Source organism: Balaenoptera borealis (genome assembly GCF_965194805.1).
Source record: "Balaenoptera borealis genome assembly, chromosome: 11".
Taxonomy (NCBI): domain Eukaryota; kingdom Metazoa; phylum Chordata; class Mammalia; order Artiodactyla; family Balaenopteridae; genus Balaenoptera; species Balaenoptera borealis.
Window position 1 is genome coordinate 52,354,525 of NC_138868.1, and position 21,090 is coordinate 52,375,614.

Sequence of the window (21,090 nt, forward strand, 5' to 3'; positions counted from 1 at the left end):
GGGAGCAGCAACTTTCCCAAAACTGCACAGCAAATCAGTGCAGGGCTGGGCCCAGAGTTCAGGGCTTACCATGCCCTGGGCAGAGCTCCTTTCTGAAATTATACGTCTCTGCAGTCCAATCTTGGACATTTGGTATATTGGCCTTTGTGTCCTCATTTCATTAAAGGCAATATTGTGAGAGAAAAAAGGAATTTGATCACTAGCAGTCCCAGCCCTGACTTATGAAAGAGGCTTTGTTTATGGTACCCTATTCTTTCTCTCAGGTTGCTAACCATAATTTTAGACTCCATCAAATAGGGTAATAAAGAGAGTGTGTACATTAGCAAGATAAAACTTTTTCAGCCCTCTCTTCAATCCTTCTGCACTGTCATAAATCTTTTTCAGTTGTAGAGCCCCTACCACCTTCAAACACATTGATCCTCACATCAAGGATGCCTTTTAGACTGATCAGTTTATTGACTATCAGATTTATATGTCTGGACAAAGCTCTATGTATGATTCTTGCCTTGACCCCCCAGTCTCCTTGTTGGCAGCTGAACAAGAGAGTGCTGAATAAGTAGGAGGGAGACCTAACTACAAACAGGCTTAGCAAGTGTTAGTGAAATTAAATTGAATTTGTCAAAGTGCCCTGAGTTTTCTGTGGTATTAGAAGCCACAAAATCTGTGTGCTGGGAGGAACTGTGGTGGGACATGGGAGGACCAGTCAATCCCACCTCTACTTACGGATTATAAGAAAGAGGGTACATCTTGGCCCTTTCTAGGGACTGTGATAGCCTGTGAGAGGACAGTGGGATATAGCTACTGGACTTTTCAGTGGAACTTCAGGAAGATGTCAACATAGTGGAAGGCAAGGCCTTCTAATACTCAGACTTTCTCATTGTGGAAAGGGTTGCTTCTGGAGGGAATGAATACTCCATACCTGGAGATGTGTGAGCAAAGGCTAGTTGGCCAACTACTGGTCTGGGCAGCTAGAGAGGAGGCCCCTGAAAGAGTGGAGGATATTGGGTATACAGCACCAAGGTGATAGAATCATGAGCCTAATAGCTAGAGAGAACCTTAAAGATGACCTAGTCCAACCCACTCATTTTACATTTGGAAAAAACAAGGTCCAAAGCACAGACATGAATTATCCAAGGTTACACAGAACCAAGTCTAGAATCCAACTCTTTTGGTTTTCCACTCCAGGCTTCTTTCTGCTACACTACAGCAGGTGTGTCTATATGCACCTACCTCCATATGTGCAGATACAAGACAGAATATGCATGTATATGCCCATTTACATATATAATATCATAGGTACCTAGAAAAATTCCCTACTGCTATCATCCCTCTCTTAAATAACAGTAAAATTAATCTCAAGAAAAAAAGTCAGTAATAGAAACTTAACTTGGGTGATACACTTTTCTAGTTGTGCTGCTTACCAGTTGGATGGCATTGGGCATATTACCTTTCTGAGCCTCAGCTTTCAAACTGGAATAAAAATCCACCCAAATAGGACTATAGTGTAGATTAAATGAGAGGGTGATCATGAAAACATATTCTGCAAAAGGTGAGAGTTATGTTGTATAAACATAAGTTGATGTTGACCTGAAGGGGCAATGATAGCTAAGGAGAAAATAACATTTTAAAGAAAAAATTTAAATACAATGTATTCTTCTAATTTACTTACTTAATAGATTAACACTTCACTGAACCCCAGACCATCGGGCCTAATCTGCAACATCCCTCCGAGGGCCTGTGCAGCCCTTGCTGGCACAACTTAAGAGACTGGCGCTCACCACATCCAAAGCCAGCCACTCCTCTTTTGGACAACTGCAACACGGCACAAAGCTCTTCCTCATACAGAGTCAAAATGCCACTCAGTCATTTCTAAACACTGGTCCTCATTTTACCCAGTGGAGCCATTTTGTGTTAAAAATCAGATGTGAAGGTGAAACCATCAGTCACTCTACTGAGCCTCAAGTGAACGTGACCAATCTGACGGGCCAGATGGTTTCCAACCTTCACGAGGACTTCCTGCACATACCTTGCTCTCACAGTGTAGCCTTCACGAGGGCAGTGTTTCTCAAGCAGGGGGCAATTTTGCCCCCGGGGATATGCACAGGACAGCGCTCCCCCCCCCCAACCAAGAATTATCTGCTCCCAATGTCCACAGTGCTGAGGTTGAAAAACCCTGTGGCTAGCTGGAGGAGCCCCCTCTGTCCAAAAGTCCACAAGACTTTAAAGTGCCCTCTGTCCTTCCCTTGAAATGCAGTAACAGTCCTTCCCTCATCAAACTCATTGGCCAGGTGAGTACTTCCTTCTCTCTCCCTCACTGCTTTGTGTCTCCTCAAAGCAGGGTGTGTGATCAAAGAGGATGACCGTTTCTATATGAGGAGGGCCAATTTTTTGGTGGGTAGGAGAGAGAACCTCTTAAAACAGTGTCCTATAAATGTCAGTTTTAAAAGTTCCCTTTCCTTTCTTCCTAAGAGACAAATCAGTCCCAACCAAGGGGAACAAGGAAAGGAGGAGACAGGCTGTATTTACTGAAAGCCGCAGAGGATGCTTGGTAAGTTCGGTTCTCGGTCCCGGTGTCCACTGGGAGGTGGAAGGTGCCTTCAGTGCCACAGGAAGACGAGTTCTGTGGCCAGGCCTGTTTCATCAGCAGAGTTGCTTAAGGGAAGACACAAGAATGGCATTAGGCAGAAATAAGAAGTGGGCACCACCAATCACAGACACAAAGCAAGGATCTTGTGCTGGACGGAAACATATAACCCAAGGGGCCCTGTTCAGACACACAGGATGGTTCAGCTTTCTGAGATGGGTGAGTGGTTGGGAGGAGTGCTGAAGTGACCTTCTAAACGATTTGAAATTGAGGAAACCTAAGCTTATACTAACTAGGAGAGTCAGGATTTTCTACCCACTACCAAACCCATGAAAATGCTTATGAATACTGCCTTCTACTGCCTGACATTCTAGCCTAAGACTCTGGGATACTCCTTAGCCACCTGCTCGTTAACGTGTAGCAACTCGGAGCCTTTGACTATGTACTGGGCCAGATCAACTGAGTACCCCTTTTTATGCCTGAAATCTGGAGGTGTATTTAACAAATTGTTTTCAAAGAGTGAGCCCAAAATACTAATAACCACATGACATGAACCTTGCTGGACTGCCATCTCCTCTAAAGGGACTGAGCTTTGGTGACTTAGAAGGCAAATGCTGTCCAGCGGGACAATCCCTGCAAACTTCTTCTCCTGTAGACCTAGCCAGGGCCAGACAAACCTCTTGCACACCTTTTATGTCTCCTGCTGAGGTGCTACTGGCACTCCACCTGAGATATCGCCTCATGAATTAGAGATGATCTTTTGGGCCACTAAGAAAGCAAATGTCAAACTTGGGGTAGGTGTGAAATAGAGATGAGGCTCAGTTTGAAAGAAATCTGCAGAGACTTCCCAGGCTGACTCAAAGCTCAGCTTGAGAAATTTGAAGGATGATGCTTCCTATGGAATAGAAGTGGGGAGTGACTCAAAAAACTTACCTTCATGTGTCCTGTAGGGAAGGAGAGAGGAAATAGGGTTTCAAAGGGGGGGAGGGGAGGGATTGCCTAACATTTTAGGTATCTCCCTTGATATATTTTCAAACAATAGATGGAAAAAAAATGTTTTTTTTTTGGCCACACCGCGTGGCTTTTGGGATCCAAGTTCCCCGACCAGGGATTGACACGGGCCCTCGGCAGTGAAAGCGGGGAGTCCTAACCACAGGACCGCCAGGGAATTCCCGAGGAGAAATATTCTTGACCCAAATTTCTACTTATGGCTAAAGAATGATTTTAACAGTATCTTTTCCATTCAAATAAGGTCTTGGGAGACATGGATATGGGGTGTTTTAAAGTATATTAGCATTGGCAACAGTTGGATATACGTGAAACATTTTAACAAGGGGCTAGGTAAGACAGGGTGGTATGAGAAGCAAGTTTGCCTGTACCCTCTCATTCCATCAGGACAAGGATAGTCCACCTCCAGAGAGATCTCCATAAACCCCTCTGCCTGTCCAGGTAACAGGAAATGCCTCTGGTTCCTTCAGTCATGGAAGTACTGGGGTCAGAGGAGGAGGTTAAAGACTCTACAGTTTTTGCTGAACCAAGGATAGAAGTATCGCTGTTCTGGGCTGACTCTGCGCTTGCAACAATGGCTCGCAATATATACAGCGGATGCTGAGAAATGAGAAGGAAATCATGGGCAGGGAAGTGACACTAAAAGGAGAATTCTGGTAGAAGAAAATGGAGATCCAGCAGAATTCCAATGCAGAGTCCAGGGCCTTTGCTGGACATTACAACATGACTCTGCAGACAACACAGGAGGAGGGCAGTCAATTTAAACAATTATCATGGGTTTCTTTTCCTGGGGGGCGGGGATGGGTGGAGTGGTGGGAATTAATAAAGGACCCAATTAGTGTTGAAAAATCTTATTAAGATAGCTCCAAATTTAGAATCTGCCACTCCACGTGGCTGGAAAGCCCTGGCCACCTAAAACAACTCCCTAAAAAGTGAAACATGTAGCTCTGAGAAGTCAGATAGAGCAAGCCCAGGCCCTCAAGACCCCACAGGAATCCACCAGGGAGCAGGAGGCCTAAATTTGGCTGCTGAGAATTTGAAGGACCTGTTCTGGTCCAGTTTTTAACCCAAGTGGTGCATCTTTACCATAATTTTAATCATAAGCCAAAAGTCTGACATTAGCCTAAAGGACCGTGTGACAATTAAAGTAAGTAAATCAAAATTAACCAAAGAGTGACTGAGGCCTACACCGCACTCAGCACTGAGGGGAGCGCCACGGTGGACAGGAGCACACGTGGGTCATGGTCACCGCACACCAGGTATTTATGGTCTCGCTGGGGATGCAACACAGCCACACGCCAACCAGAGAGTGAACAAGACAGCATTACACACAGTAAAATAATGTTCCAGATTAACCAGGAAAGAAGCAAGTGTGACTGTGCCTTTGATTATGTGTTTCCCAACTGAGCAAGTGAACCAACCTATACATGTTCCTGAAGAAGTGGGTATTTTCTTCTGGTTTCATTATAAAGAAAACAAATACTAATATTTTCTATATTTTTCTGTATATATGAATACATAATAATTTAAATAACTGGATAAATATGAAGACTGAAAACAAAAAACAACAAATAACAGCTGTCGACTTGACTTCCTCATTAGTTAGCTATACGTCCATATACAATTCTAAAGAAACCCATTCTGCTGCTGGTAGTGATTCAGAGCTCAGCTCTGGGATGAAGACAATCCAACTGAAGCTTTTAGAGGCATGGTAATAGAGGACGCTGCTCTGACAGGTATGCCTGTTCTTGGGTGCCATGAAAGGTACCAACTCCTAGAAATGGTCTATATTTTGAATAAATACAAGTGTATATACGTCAAATATTATTGAGGTGTACGTTTGAGACTACGTACTTTTGCACTTTATGTAGTACTATATATGTACTATTCCTCAATTTAAAAAAAGAGAGAGAGAGAACCCATGGCAGTGAAGGGCCACGGCCCAGTCACAGCATGCGGCCCACGTCCAAGTGCTGGGTTGTTCACATCCCTGGACACGGGGCCCTCACGCCCTCGGACACTTGAACAATCTGTTAAGCACACTTACAAGGAGGAGAGGCAGCAAGGGACCATCATCCTGAACAATGTATTAAGTCAGGAAATCTGAGTTCTAGCCTGGGCTGTGCCACTTATTAGCTGTGGGACCTTGGGCAAGTCACTATACCTTTCTAAACTTCAGGTCTGTTGTCTCATAAAATGGCAATAATAACCACTCCTTGATTGCTTCATAGTATTGACTGTGAGGATCAAAAATCAAGTGTCAGCCAGTCTTACAGTTTTTAATTCTGGTGTCTGTCCACTCTTCCATCCCCACAGGTATGGACAGCTACAATGGAAGCTCTCATCAACCTGAATTATTGCAACTGCTTCCTCACTGTTCTGTTTGTTTTTAAACCTGCCAACTCCAATCTCCAAGTTGCAGTCAGAGTGATATTTCTAAGACCTAAACCTAATCACAAGAACTTCTTTCTTAAAAACATTCCATGGTTCTCCATTACCTAACTCCTTGTGTGGCCCTCAAGGCCCCTTGTGATCTACTCCTATGATCTCTCTAGACTCACTGTTCTCACTCTCAAACCCTACCCGACAGCCACACAAACTGTTCACCATTCCCAGACTATGCCAAGAAGCATCGCTTCTCTGTATTTTTGCTCACACTGCTCACTCTTCCTGGCATGTCCTTCCCCAAATGCCACCTGGTAGACATTTATTAATCCATCAACCAGGAGCTGAAGACTCGCCTCTACTATGAAGTCCTTTCTTTTCCCCACTTCTTGATCACAGCCCCCTCATGTATCCCACTTGGTTCACTATCCCAGTTCCTGGGATTCTTAGAAGCCCCTGTACTTGCTAGTTTGTCCATCTCCCCCGCTAAATTTTGAGCTCCTTGAAAACAGGAACCCTGTCTTACTGAACTTTGTATCTTTAAAGGGCCAGCTTAGGGTCTGGGACAGACCATTTTGTGAAGAGAAGAGCTCCATACATACACTTTAGTATTTCTATTTCAGATGCTATAACAGGAGGGGTGAGGAAGCAGGAGAGCTTCCCTCACTTTTTATGGAGTCTTCTGTTCAAGTTCATATATCCTGAGGCAAACAAACACGACTCCTCATAAACAATAAGAGAAACGGGTCTGTGACTAGCAAAATTGAAAGAATAAGATAATAAGAGGGCAAGCTGTTAGCATTTAAAGGGACCTCAGAGATCATCTGGAATAAAACACTTTATCTATGGCCTGGAGACATTAGCAAATTGCCCAAGATCACGCAGCCCACAGCAGCAGCAAGAAGAGATTTTCACAGCTCATCTCCTAAAAGATGTGCCACACACAAATTCAATTTTCAACATCCAAATAATTCAAGGTTAAAAGTTGAGAAAGTGTGCAGAGACTTTACAAAAACATTGTCCTGAGCAGCCCAGGTGAGGGTGGTGAAAGCAGCAAGTCCCTCCTATGGTCCCTTCCTGTCTATGACAAAAAAGGACCTAGTCAAGTTACACTGCTGGGACCCTCACAGGTGCCCAGAAGTTCCCGTGGTGCCTTGGGCCTGGAGTCCACACTGCCCAGAGAATCCAGCTCTGGACCCTGGCTTATTAGCACACTTGACCCTCACCTCTCACCATCCAGGAAAATGCCCCCAAAATGAGCCAGAGCTCAAGATCTGGGCTAAGGGAATAGATTGTATCTAAAGTTAACCAGGTCTTCAAACATGTGAGACTGCCAATGGAGATGGAAAATCTGATCGTGGGGCAGACTGGTGTTTGGCATTCTTACAGGCATAATCCAGGTACTCCTCCGCAGGGGCTGCCATAAAGCCAACAGAGGAGCCATAGAGACCCAGGAATTTTTGTTCACTTGTTTGTTTGAATTCAGCAGCCATGTGAAGGTAAAGGTTTCCGACCTAGGTCAGATGGGACCCAGAGGTGAGGAAGGGGAGAGACGCCTTTTAGTGCCATGATCCTTCACTGCTGCCCTAGGGGACGGTTCATGTGTGTCTCCAACCCATGATTTTGCACCATCAGACATGTTCCTGCATGCTTCAGGAACTGCTGCTGAGCCACCTGGGGGAGCCCAAGCCTAGGGGATGGGATTTGGGGAGGGAAGGAGAGGGGATCTACTGTTGTTACGAGATAACACATTCATAGGCCATAATACAGATGAGGAAAAATAGCTCTCCTACCATAAGCTGAATGCAGGAACTGAAACTCTGTTGGATAGAAATGTTAGTTGAAATTACCACTAAGAATCTGTGCAAAGTAGTACATATTGCAGTTACAAAAACAAACTTTGTCTTAAAAAAGCAGTTTCCCCCAGGCTACACAAGAAACAGTGAACGCAGAGGGTGCAAAGTACCTCTACCCTGGAGAGGGTGACAGACTTGCCATCAGGAAAGCCCATTCATTGAGGAAGGGTACGTCCTTGGATGCCATGACATCTTCCAGGCAGCTGACCCAGAAGCTGCCTGGAAGTATGTCAGTCCAAGTTCCTGCTCTTTGCTTGTCCATGCTAAGAATAAATTTCAAGTCTCCCAAGCATTGCAAAGGGACTTCACACATGACAGAGGCTTTATGTGCTAGAGGAGGTAAAGTTTCAGGGACAAAACCATCATCTTTGGCCTCTGAAGAGCTCTGTTTAAAGTCCTAGAGGGCCAGGACCAATGCAGAGGCACTTAATTCCCTGAGACCTCTGGGAGAGCGTGGTGCTGTACAAGGGGCACAGACTGTGGGCAGACAGCTTGGCTTTGAATCTGAGCTCCACTGCTTTTTAGCTGTGCAACTTTGGACACGTTATTTAACCTCTCTGAGCAAAACTGAAGGCAAGAAGCTCTAACTCACAAGATTACGGGAAAAAAATTAACATTTGTGACAAGACTTGCATAGTGTCTGGAACACGGCAGGTGTTCCAAAAACTCAAATTCCTTTTCCCTCCCCTTCCCCAGGTTCATCATATGCAAAATGGGAGTAATTGTGCTTTACAATGCTGCTATGAAATCACGTGAGACAACAGATGACAATGACTGATAAACAGATTTTTTTTGTGAGGAGGTATTTCATTTTTATCTATATTAGTTATCCTGTTTATCCTTTCCCTTCATTTTCAAGTCAGATTACCATTAATATGACCCATCCTTTGGTCTCCAGATTTTGAAAACAAGTCTCTATTGGCTCTGCCGCCTGCGGGGCCAAACAGTTCTTAAGTAAGATCCCTGAAGTCACTAAGAGCTTGGAAGAAAGCTTCAAGTACCCACATTGCTTTCAGAACCAATAAAGGAGTGAAATATTTCCTTGCATCCTGGATAGAGGACATCTTTGGGTATTCAGAGCTGCTAAAAATAGCTCTTTCTGAAGCAACTTCTTGGTCTTCTTGAAAAAGCTGAGAGGAATTTAAACCTGAGAGCCTGGCTCCTTTGCAGGCTTCTATCCCGCGGGCATCTCTCAGCATCACAAACGGCCAGCTCTGGCAGGAAGCTGAGAGTACGTACACTGTCCTCTCTGACCTTGAGTCAGGTCCTCCACTGCAGTCAGGAGACCTGGTAAAAGCAGAGGCCAGCCTCCCAACATATGACACAGACCAGCTGTGTGTATGTGTAACTCCAAAGGGAAAAGGATCTGCCCAAAGTCACATCAAAATCAGTAGCAGAGTTAGTGCTATAACTCCGGTCTTCCAACTCCCAGTTTGGGGCTTTCTGACACATGTGCTAATACCACCCTGTCTAGTGGACTGTGTGAGAAAATGGTCTGGGTTGGTTTAGCCACAGCTTAGAAATATGTTGACTTTTCAAAATGTAAAATTGGGGAAAATCAAGTTAGACGTGGGTTGATATTTTGTGTGCTTTAAAATTAAAACTTAATCAGTACTTTACACATGCCAGGAGCCTTCCAATCTCTCCCTTCCCCGTGTCCCCACAATCTCAGGCTCTTCCTGTCTGCTCTCTCTTTCCTCTCTAATCTGACTGCTCTAGTCTAACACCTCAATTTCTCTCTAGCCGACTTCAACTATAACGTTGTGGTTAAGAATGCATGCGGGGGGGCTTCCCTGGTGGCGCAGTGGTTAAGAATCCGCCTGCCAACGAAGAGGACACGGGTTCAAGCCCTGGTCTGGGAAGATCCCACATGCCGTGGAGCAACTAAGCCCATGTGCCACAACTACTGAGCCTGGGCTCTAGAGGCCATGAGACACAACTACTGAAGCCTGCGCGCCTAGAGCCCTTGCCCCGCAACAAGAGAAGCCACCGCAATGGGAAGCCCGAACACCGCAACGAAGAGTAGCCCCCGCTCACTGCAACTAGAGAAAGCCTGCGCGCAGCAACAAAGACCCAACACAGCCAAATATAAAAATAAATTAAATAAATTTTTAAAAAAGGACCCAATGCAGCCAAAAATAAATAAATAAGTAAATAAATAAAAAAAAAAGAATGCGTGCAGGGACTTCCCTGTTGGCACAGTGGTTAAGAATCCACCTGCCGATGCAGGGGACATGGGTTCGATACCTGGTGCGGGAAGAACCCACGTGCCGTGGAGCAACTAAGCCCATGTACCACAACTACTGAGCCTGCGCTCTAGAGCCCGCGAGCCACAACTACTGAGGCCACGCACCACAACTACTGTAGCCTGCACACCTAGAGCCCGTGCTCCACAACTAGAGAAGCCACCGCAATGAGAAGCACGCGCACGGCAACAAAGAGTAGCCCCCACTCGCTGCAACTACAGAAAGCCTGCGCAGCAACTAAGACCCAAAGCAGCCAAAAATAAATAAGATATAAATAAATTTATTTTAAAAAGTCACAATTGCCAAATAAAACAAATGGTATTTAAAAAAAAATTACTAAACAAGAAAATGAGGGTGTTATCGTGACATTCAAGGCCTTTCCAAATCTGGCCCTCGCACATCTGTAGTCCAGATTCCTTTATTACGCCGCCACCCTAGAGCCTATGCTTCAACCATTCTCACTACTTCAAGGTTCTTCAGTGTCATTCCTCACATCTCCATGCCTTTGCCCGGGCTCTACTCTGCCTGGAATGCCCAACTCTTCCTTTGTATGTTTAAAAGAATGCCTCTTAACAGCAACAACAAAAAAACAACCAACCAAACAAAAAAGAATGCCTCTTACTTCTCCCTCAAGTCTCCACTGCTAGGTCCTCTGTGAAGCCTCCCCTACACCCTCAACCCCAGGCAGAGGTTGCTCCCTCCTCCATTTCCTCTCCTCTTGTACGTATTCCTTTTACAATATTCATCACACCGTACAGCCATGAATTTGTTCACACGTCAGCTTCCAAATGGACTGTAAGCTACTTCAGGCAAAGACAGCATCCTTCCTTTTTTCTGTTCTAGTGTGGAGGACATTCAGCAAATAAATACTTGTTGAGTAAATGAAGAGGAACTTACATAAAACCATCTACAACCATGAGGTAGGTAGCACATTTCTCAGAGAGGTGAGGTAACTTGTCTAAGGACTCACAACTAGTGAGTTGAGTAATCAGGATTCAAACCCAGGACTTACTAACTGCAGAGCCCACACTCTTTCTCCTGCCCCTTGAGTATTAAAGCACCAGCTGAGAGTGGCTTGTTTTTTTGAGCGTGGGGGTCAAGATGGTGGTAAAACCTCTGCATTGCTCCCAAACTGAAACAAACTTCGATACTTTCAAATCTATTTCAACCTCTATCCAAGGAGTGTTGGGCCTTTATTATTTTTGAAAAACAAGTTCCTCGCTGCAGCTTGAAAATGTGGCAAGTCTCTCACTCTTTTCCAAATCCACGTCCAGGAAGGGGTGGGTGGGTGGGTGGTGTGTGTGTGTGTATATGTGTCAATGGCAGCCTCAGGGGAAACCGAGGATGTGTGTATGTGCGTGTGTGTGTGTGTGTGTGTGTCAATGGCAGCCTCAGGGGAAACCGAGGATGTGTGTATGTGTGTGTGTGTGTGTGTGTGTGTGTGTGTCAATGGCAGCCTCAGGGGAAACTAAGGGTGTGTGTGTGTGTGTGTGTGTGTGTGTGTGTGTGTGTGTGTGTGTGTGTGTGTGAACGGCAGCCTCAGGGGAAACCGAGCAAAAACTGAGTGTGGATACTGGGAGAGCAGAAAAGGTTCTGTGAGGAGGATACACGTCTCAGATATTCCAGCAGAAGAGAGATGGGCCAACTTTAAGTCCCAAGGAGAATGGAAGAAATTCTATTCCCGGAGGCTGAACTGTCCCAGTTCCCAGAGGGGACTCCCTGGACAATCAAGCATGGACAGGCTGAGCCCAGAGCAATTAAGGACATGGAAAGGCCAGCAAGTGTTTCGGGCTTTTTTTTCCCAAATAGAGCCTCACCTCCCACTCCACTCACCACTGCTGTCTTCACTTTCTCCTTACCTGGAGCATAACTGGGGCTATTGGTGGGGTACAGGCTGGGATTGTAGGCAGGGGCTGCAGCTGGATAGGCTGTAGGGTAACCTATGAAGAGACAAAAAAGTTCCATTTAGTTGGGCAAGAAGAAAGCAGATTTCTGAGGAAATGGAATCCAAGTCCCAAGCTTGGCCTTCAGCCTCTTCATGGGCCACTTCAGGTAGTATATGTGACTGGTTTTAGCCTCTCAAGAAAAATCACCAATACCACAGTCCCAACATATACACATTTTTCTGTCTGTTTTTTAAAAGCAGTACAAGAAATATATGTCTATATGCTCACTGTAAAAAACCTTGAAACACTATGGAAGTATATATGGTAGAAAGTGTAAGTTTACTTTCACATTCCTGCCATAATACTACTCTCCTCCGCAGAGATAATAGCAGTTTGGCATCTATGTCTCCAGATAGTTTTCTATGCATTTTTATACACATATATTCAGTGGTGAGCTAGTAAATATTTAACGACTGGCTCAAGGGGATTGGGGTGGAGCCCTATTTGTAGCATTTGCTAAGTTCCATGGTGTAAGCACTCTCAACCATGGCCAATTTCAAGCTACCAACATCACTGAATAAGTAGTTGAGAAGCTCACAACTGGCTCTAGAGAGCCCACACAAGCCTGATCCAGCCCACCACTGCATATTATACACAGGGATTTAAAAAAATTTTTTTAATTGTGACAAAATATATATAAGATAAAATTTGTGATTTTAACCATTTAAGTGTACAATTCAGTGGCACTAATTACATCCACAATGTTGTGCAACCATCCCCACTATGTATTTCTAAAAGTTTTTAACCACCCCAAACAGAACTCTGTACCCATTAAGCAATAACACTCCATTCCCTCTTCCCATAACCCGTCTTAACTTTTTTTTTTTTAAATATCTTTATTGGAGTATAATTGCTTTACAATGGTGTGTTAGTTTCTGCTTTATAATAAAATTAATTAGCTATACATATACATATATCCCCATATCTCTTCCCTCTTGCGTCTCCCTCCCTCCCACCCTCCCTATCCCACCCCTCTAGGTGGTCACAAAGCACCGAGCTGATCTCCCTGTGCTATGTGGCTGCTTCCCACTAGCTATCTATTTTACGTTTGGTAGTGTATATATGTCCATGCCATTCTCTCACTTTGTCCCAGCTTACCCTTCCCCCTCCCCATGTCCTCAAGTCCATTCTCTAGTAGGTCTGCATCTTTATTCCTGTCCTGCCCCTAGGTTCTTCATGATTAACTTCTAATCTATTTTCTGTCTCTATGAATTTGCCTATTCTAGATATTTTATGTATTCTAACACATGGAATCAAACACTATTTATCCTTTTGTGCCTGGCTTCTTAGCATAATTTTTTCAGAGTTCATTCATGTTTTAGCATGTATCAGAACTTCGTTCCTTTTTATGACTAATATTCCACTGTATGTGTGTGTGTATATATATATATATATATATATATATATATATATATATATACACACACACATACATACCACATTTTGTTTATCCATTCATCTGTTGATGGACACTTGGGTTGTTTCCACCTTTTGGATATTGTGAATAATGCTGCTGTGAACACTGATATACAAGTATCAGTTTGAGTCCCTGTTTTCAATTTTGGGGGGTATATACTGAGGAGCAGAATTGCTGGGTTATACGGTAATTTTATCTTTAGCTTTTTGAGGAACCACCAAACTGTTTTTCACAGTGGCTATACCATTTTACACTCCCACCAGCAATGCACGAGGGTTCCAATTTTTACACATCCTCACCAACACTTGTTATTTTCTATTTTTTTAAAATTATAGCCGTCCTAGCAGGTGTGAATCGGTATCTCTTTGTGGTTTTGATGCACATTTCCCTAATGATTAATGATGCTGAACGTCTTTTCATGTGCTTATTGGTCATTTGTACGTTTGTTTGGAGAAATGTCTATTCCAAACATTTGCCCATTTAAAAAGTTGGGTTGTTTTGTTGTTGAATTGTAGGACTTTTTAATATATTCTGGATATTAAACCTTTATCAGATTTGTCATACTGAGTGAAGTAAGCCAGACAGAGAAAGACAAATATATGATATCGCTTATATGTGGAATCTAAAAAAAAAAAATGGTACAAATGAACTTATTTACAAAACAGAAATAGAGTCACAGATGTAGAAAACAAACTTATGGTTACTGGGGGGGAAAATGGGGGGAGGGGGATAAATTGGGAGATTGGGATTGACATATACAACACTACTATATATAAAATAGATAACTAATAAGGACCTACTGTATAGCATAGGTCAGTTCTCTGTAATGAACTATATGGAAGAAGAATTTAAAAACGAGTGGATATATGTATATGTATAACTGATTCACTTTGCTGTTCAGCAGAAACTAACAACATTGTAAATCAACTATACTCCATTAAAAACTAAAAAAAAAAAACTTTATCAGATTTAATTTTGATGAAGTCCAATTTATCTGTTTTTCCTTTGTTGCTCATGTTTTTGGTGTCATATCTTAGAATACACTTGCCAAATCCAAGGTCATGAAGATTTACCCTATATTTTCTTCTAAGAGTTTTAAGGCTTTGACACTCATATTTATATCATTGATCCTTTTTTTTTGGCTGTGCTGCACGGCTTGTAGTGATCTTAGTTCCCTGACCAGGGACTGAACCCGGGCCCTCGGCAGTGAAAGCACGAAGTCCTAACCACTGGACTGCTAGGGAATTCCCATCATTAATTCATTTTTGTATATGGTGTGAGATAAGGGTAAATGTTGTTTTAAATTCTATTTTTTAACTTTAACATTATAAGCATTTTCCCACATAATTTTCTTCAAAACATTTTTTAATATCTTGATAATATTCCATTATGTAGATATATCAAATTATTTAACCATAACTCTGTTTTTATAGGTTTAGGTTGTTTGCAAATTTTCATTATTATAAATAAAGGTATGAGAACAACCCAAATAAATCTTTGGCTGCATTTCTGATTATTTTTTCAGGAATGAGTTCTAGAAGTGAGCTTTCTAGGTCAAAAGATAGTGCTATTTTTAAAGCCCATTCATTCAACAAACATTTCAGTATCTACTCTGTGCCAGACACTGTGATCCCTGCCCTTGTGGAGCTTATATTTTAAGAGGGTTGGAGAAGGCAGTGGATAAATAGTAAATATTAAAAAAACAGTCTTAAGTGCTATGGAAAAGAGAAAAAGGGCAGGGTAAAGGGCATCAAGACATGCCACGGTGTTGGGACTGCACTATTAAATAGGGTAACCAGTATAAGACACACTGAGAAAGTAAGGTTTCCACAAAGACTTGAAGGAAATAGAGTTAACCAAGCAAGATGGCTGAAGGAAGAGCATTTCACAGGAAGGAAACAGTCAGTTCAAAGGCCCTAAGTTGGGAGTATATGATATGGGACATGTCTGAGGAATAGCAAAGAGGCCAGTGTAGCTGAAGTGGAACAAGCGAGGGGGAAAGTAGTAGTAGAGCAGTCAGAGAGATAAAAGGCTGGTCAGTTCATGTAGGGCCTTCAGGCTACTGTAAGTACTTCAACTTTTACTCTGAGTGAAATGAGAAGCCATGATGGGGTCTTGAGCAGAATAATAACATGGTCTGACTTATGTTTGAAAAGAGTCACTCTGATTGCTGTGTGGAAAACAGACTATAATGGGGGAAGAGTAGAGAAGCGGAGAGACCAGTTAGGAGGCTACTGCAAACTCCTTGCAATAGATGATGGGGCTCAGATCAGGGAAGTAGCAGCAGAAATGATGAGAAGTGACATGCTAAGAGTCTTCACATACTTTGCCACACTGCTTTCTAGAAAGACTATCAATTTGTACTCACACTAGCAGTGTGTAAATGCCTGTCTCATTGCTCCCTGCAGTTTTTAAATGCTCATTGGTATTTTGACTGACAATGGAAAGCTGATTTTAAAAGTCAAAGATTAAATCCCTAAATCCCTAAAAGCTTCTTTGGGATTTATAAATATTGAGCTTTAATAGTGTATCTTTTTAATATACCTTTCCCTAAATCCTTTCCAATTCCAAAGAAAATTCATCTCTCTTTACTCCCAATCATTTTCTGATTTCAGAACCAAGGCAGCCAACTTGTTGTCACTTAATTAGCAATATGGAGGTCTGCCACTTCTCAAGCAGAAAGTCAAGGGTTTAATCTGGGAAGCGAAGTGACCTGGTCTCATGGCTGAAATCTGTATTCAGCTTCATGTGAGAGATTGTACAGCCAAGGGTAATCATACCCCTATTATGTCATTTCAGATGTCTTTTACTTTAGGGGCAATTACAGGATCTTCCTTCAGTGTTTCTAAGTAGAATTATTTTTCATTCACTTGAATTTGGCAGGTATCAAAGAATGGAAGCATTAGAAAGAGCCCTCTTCATTTTCTAGGTGACATCCTTAGGCTGAGAAAAAGGAAGGGATTAGGGTCACAGATTGCAGAGGTTAGAAGCACCTTCAAGGCCATTTGAGGCTAGGGCTACTCTGCAACACACTCACACATCATTCATCCCAGCTCTTACGCCTCTACTGACCATAATAAACTCTGTCCTTTCCTGAGACTCGGCAGCCCCCTCCACTGTGAAACTGCTCTGACTGTCTGAAAGGGACTTCTCATACTTCACCAAACTCTATCTGTACCTTCTACCCTGTAGAACAGAACAAATTTGAAGACACATGCATCCCCAATGACAGAACTTTTCACAATGTACTTCAATGGTTTGTTTACATTTCCTGTCCTCCCCCCCCCCCGCCCCGTTCCCCAATCTGTAAGCTTCTTGAAGGCATAGCTATGTCTCATTTGCCTGTACACAACAGCTCTTGATCAGTTCCTATTTTCTACTCCCTGAACACACCACCACCTCCTCTTCCCCTCAGCCTGGACAGCAAACATCCAAGCTTCTCAAACACAGGGTGGTGATGAATAGTCTGTGTGGCCAGTAGAGACTATCGCTTCCCGACCATCAACTTCCCCTGTCCAAAAAGGGTATCATATGAAAGCTGGGCTTCCTTCCTACAACTTTTCTGGGTTTGTTTTATTTTGTTTCCTTGTCCCCAACTGATATTACTCATCCTGCTGCCTCTGTTGATGATGCTGGCATCTCTAGTGCCTAGCACAGATAACTGCAGAGAATAGGTACTCAATAAAGAGATTACCCAGGGCATTGTATTCTGGAGCTATGAAAGGTTTAAAAACAAAAGAAACAAATCCAAGAGGGTCCCTGGCTTAGAGAGTGTCACCAAGTAATGAGGGAGAAAAACAGTTGAGTGGACAGTTAGAATGCAGCCCTAAAAGTGCCATGACAAGGATGTAAAGTGAGCAGAGAAGGGGCCTTCATCAACCAACATTTATTTAGTACCTATTGTCTGCCAGGGATTATACTGGGCACTAGGTGTCCCTTGATGTGGACAAAAAAAGGGCAGGAAGAACATTCCAGGCAGAAGGATGAAGGGTAGCATTTTGGGGACATCCATAAGTGGCTTGGCTTGTACCTTCCTTGGCTCTACAAAGCAGGACTGATGGGTTAACCACACCTAAAAGGGTGGGTTGCCTTTTAGGTCCTGATCTCATCATTTTGTCTTCTTGTGACCATAGCTCCCTTTACAGTCATTGACCCTAACTTACCTTTTCAGTTTCATCTGTCCACTACCTATGCCCAAGTTTCATATTGCTAGACTGGACTGCTGTCCTGAACTCCAGACTCACAGTATCTAACTACCTACTTAACATCTCCACTTGGATGTTTGCTAGACATCAAGGCTATATGGGTAGAGTGGCTAAGAGTATGGTCTCTGGAGCTAGATCTAAGCTTAGGTTTGAATTCCAGCAACACCACTAATTATTTGTGTGACCTTGGGCCGCTTACTTAACCTCTCTGTGCTTTAGTTTTCCCATTTGTAAAGTGGGAATAATAATATTATTTACTTAATAGGTTGCTATAAGTATTAAATTAGTAAGACCTCAAAGTATTAGGAGCCAGGCAAACAGTTAAGACTTCAAAAAGTTAGCTATTATTATTTTAAACTTATGACATTCAAAATTAAATATTTACTTTTATCTTCCCATTCCCTTCCAAATCTGTTCTCTAAGCTTTTTCTCCACACCAGTAAATGACAACTCATTCTTCTAGCTCCTCAGGCCAAAAATCATCCTTGACTCTACTCTTTTTCTCCTATCCACATCTAATCCATCAGCAAATCCTTTCAGTTCCACCTTTAGAATATATTTAAAATCTGACCATATCTCATTGCCTACATACTTTCTATCCTAGTCCAAGTCATCATTATTTCTCACCTAGATTACTGCAATAGCTTCTTAATGGGTCTATTCTTCTACCTTTGATCCTATGCAGTCTGTTTACCACAGCAGCCAGAACAGATCCATTAAAACATTAAATCAGATCATGACACTCCTCTCTTTAAGCCCCACAGTAGCTTCCCAAGACAATTATGGTGAAATCCTTTCAGTGACCCACCTGGACTTCAGCTACCTCTCTAACTTCCTCTCCTACTACTTGCCCCCATGCTAATCTACTCCAGCCACAATGGCCTCCTTGCTGTTCTTCAAATGTGTCAAGCACTTTCCCATCTCAGAGCCTTTACCCTGTCTCTTTCTTCCCTTCTGGAACTCTGTTCAAAGGTCACCTTACATTCTTTCTAAAATACTACCTTCAACTTTCATTACTCTCTGTGCTCCTAATCATGCTTTGTTTTCCTTCACAGCAGTTAACAACCTGATATACTATATGTTTATGTATTTATGGGAGACTGCCTATCTCCCACTACTAGAATGTAAGCTTCAGGTCATAGTAACACTTTCTAGACTGTGGCTGTTACCTGCTGAAGTCTCCTCTCAGCACACTCCCAAGACTCTGGATAGGCTCTGCCCCACTAAAGTGAGTGGAGCGCACTCCAAGTCCCAGTTCCCCAAGACTGCCTGGATCTGTTGAAGTGCATTGGGGGTAAAGACATGGAGTTCAAATAATACACCATGGATATTTCACCCACCACTCAGACAAAAGATATTTTCATACATGCTATGTCATTCAAGCCTCAAAACAACACTAATGTTATTTTGCCCATTTTGTAGATAAGGAAATCAAGGCTCACAGAGGTAAAGTGATTTTTTTGGCTGAGATTATTCAGTAAATCAGTGGTGGGAACTGGCCTTTTCCACACTTACCAAATAACTATGACTTGCTCCTTGGAAACAAGTGTGCCCCTTCTGTATTTATATTCTTTGGAGGTCAAGAGTGAAGAGAATAAATGGACACAAATGAGCTTTTCTCCTCTGTACCTCAAAGGCTACAGTAGTGATCAGGTTTCCTGGGATTCTGATGCATACACTTTAACTGCTTTACAGATGTTAATACAGTCTAATCCCTTTTACTTGTTGTTACTAGGATTAGGACTGAAGAAATGTAAAGCTATTTTTTTGATTAATATGGAAATTAGAAATTACTTTCAAGAGAAATCAGAAACTATTTCTGAAACTACTTGATCTTTAGGAAGTAAAAATAGCAGAGTACCAAAAAGGTAGTGGAAGACTAACTCCTTGGGCCAGGAAGACAAAGAGGATTATTCCTTTGTGAGCAGGGGGAACACTTATGCAATGAAGACACTTTAGTTCTGAAGCTCACAATTAAAATGAAGAAAACTGTCCCCCAACCCTGGGGGTGACCAAAAAAACCAAACAAGCAAAACAAAAATCTTTAATTCTCTCAAAATAAAAAAGAAGAGGGCAAGAGGAAGGATATAGTTTTGAATCTGTAACGCATTCTGAGCACTGTGCCAGGCACTTCTTTATCTGACTTAATTTTTACCCTAACTCCATGAAATACATTATTAGTCCCATTTTATAGATGAGGATATTGAAGCTTAGACTTATCTTACACAACTACTAAAAAGAGAGTGGAGACAGAACTGGGCCTGCTGAATGAGACAAAGTCCATTCTAACAACCTCCCTCAAAACATGAGTCTACTTCACGTAAACCTCTGGATTTGGCTGCCGTTTTCTTTGCCAACATTCTTTTATTTCAGATTCAAAACCTGAGATAACAGGAAATTACTCAGGAGAATCGATTTGGTCAAAGATGGTTCAGTTATTAAAAAAAAAAAAAAAAAAAAGCTATTCTGTTCCCACTCAGTATCCTAATATAGGTCATGCTCACGTTATTGAAAAGCGTCACACAGGCACTGAATTACACAGCTAGAAGAGGAATTAGAGATGATTGAGTCTAATTTGACACTCAGCACTGTAATATCTTCTATAGTGGTCCACATGGCTGGCCACATGGCCTCTGCCAGCACACTTTCTAATGATGGTGTGTTCAGAATCTCTTGAGGCAGTCAAAGCTCCTGTTGGAGAGCTCTGGAGGTTAAGAAATTCTTTACTCTGCGCTAAAAATCAACCTTGTAAGGAATCTAACCCTGAACAGCTTCTAAACTACTGGTCCTAGTTCCACCCTCACAGAACATGTCTGTTTCCTCTGCTCCAGCACAACTGTCCACAGATATGAAGATATCAGTTATTCTTCCTGAATTTTCTCTTGCTCAAATCCAGACTCAATTCCTTCAACTCTTCCCCATCCTGACTGTCCACCTTTGGTCAGACTTCAATTTACAAATCATCTTCCCTTAAAATAATTCCATTTTCTTCCTGCCTTGCTCACTCTTCTTTTTTTCCCTTGATTTAAAAAAAAAAAAAAAAAAAAAGAACTGAATTGACACAACAAGACTGGTAATAAGTGGTCAATGAAGGCCTAAAGTGACTTAATCCAGATTTCTTCATCATTATCCATCAGCATAGTTAGCATCTAGCAGATGCTTACTGTGCCAAGCATCGTGCTAGGTTCTCTACATAGAGCTTACGGTCTAACAGGGAAGTAACATAGGTTATTTATATTAATCTATAGGCAATATATATGATATATAATCAGAGAATGTTGGGGTATTCTTGAAATGCTGAGGAAGGAGTGAAGAACAGGTCTGGGACAGTTGGGAATAGCTTTTCAGAAGAAGAAAGATTTTAGCTGGCCTTGAACAATGAATAAGAGGAGTTTGTCAGAGGTGTGTGAGGGTGGGGACAAAGAAATATATATTCATTTCAT

The 21,090-nt window shown here is 42.5% G+C and overlaps 1 protein-coding gene across 3 annotated transcripts in view; it reads right to left on the reverse strand.

The window, feature by feature from the left end:
• Nucleotides 1-21,090, reverse strand: part of FAM168A (family with sequence similarity 168 member A) — a 207,904-nt gene that overhangs the window by 13,930 nt on the left and 172,884 nt on the right. The window contains exons 3-5 of one of the 3 annotated variants that reach the window (XM_082343231.1): nt 11,939-12,019; nt 7,771-7,797; nt 2,527-2,652 (exon numbers count right to left, since the gene is read on the reverse strand). In XM_082343231.1, coding sequence (XP_082199357.1) covers nt 2,527-2,652; nt 7,771-7,797; nt 11,939-12,019 — 234 coding nt within the window. The remainder of the gene's footprint in view (nt 1-2,526; nt 2,653-7,770; nt 7,798-11,938; nt 12,020-21,090) is intronic. The other 2 variants (XM_082343232.1, XM_082343233.1) reach the window with 2 other exon arrangements.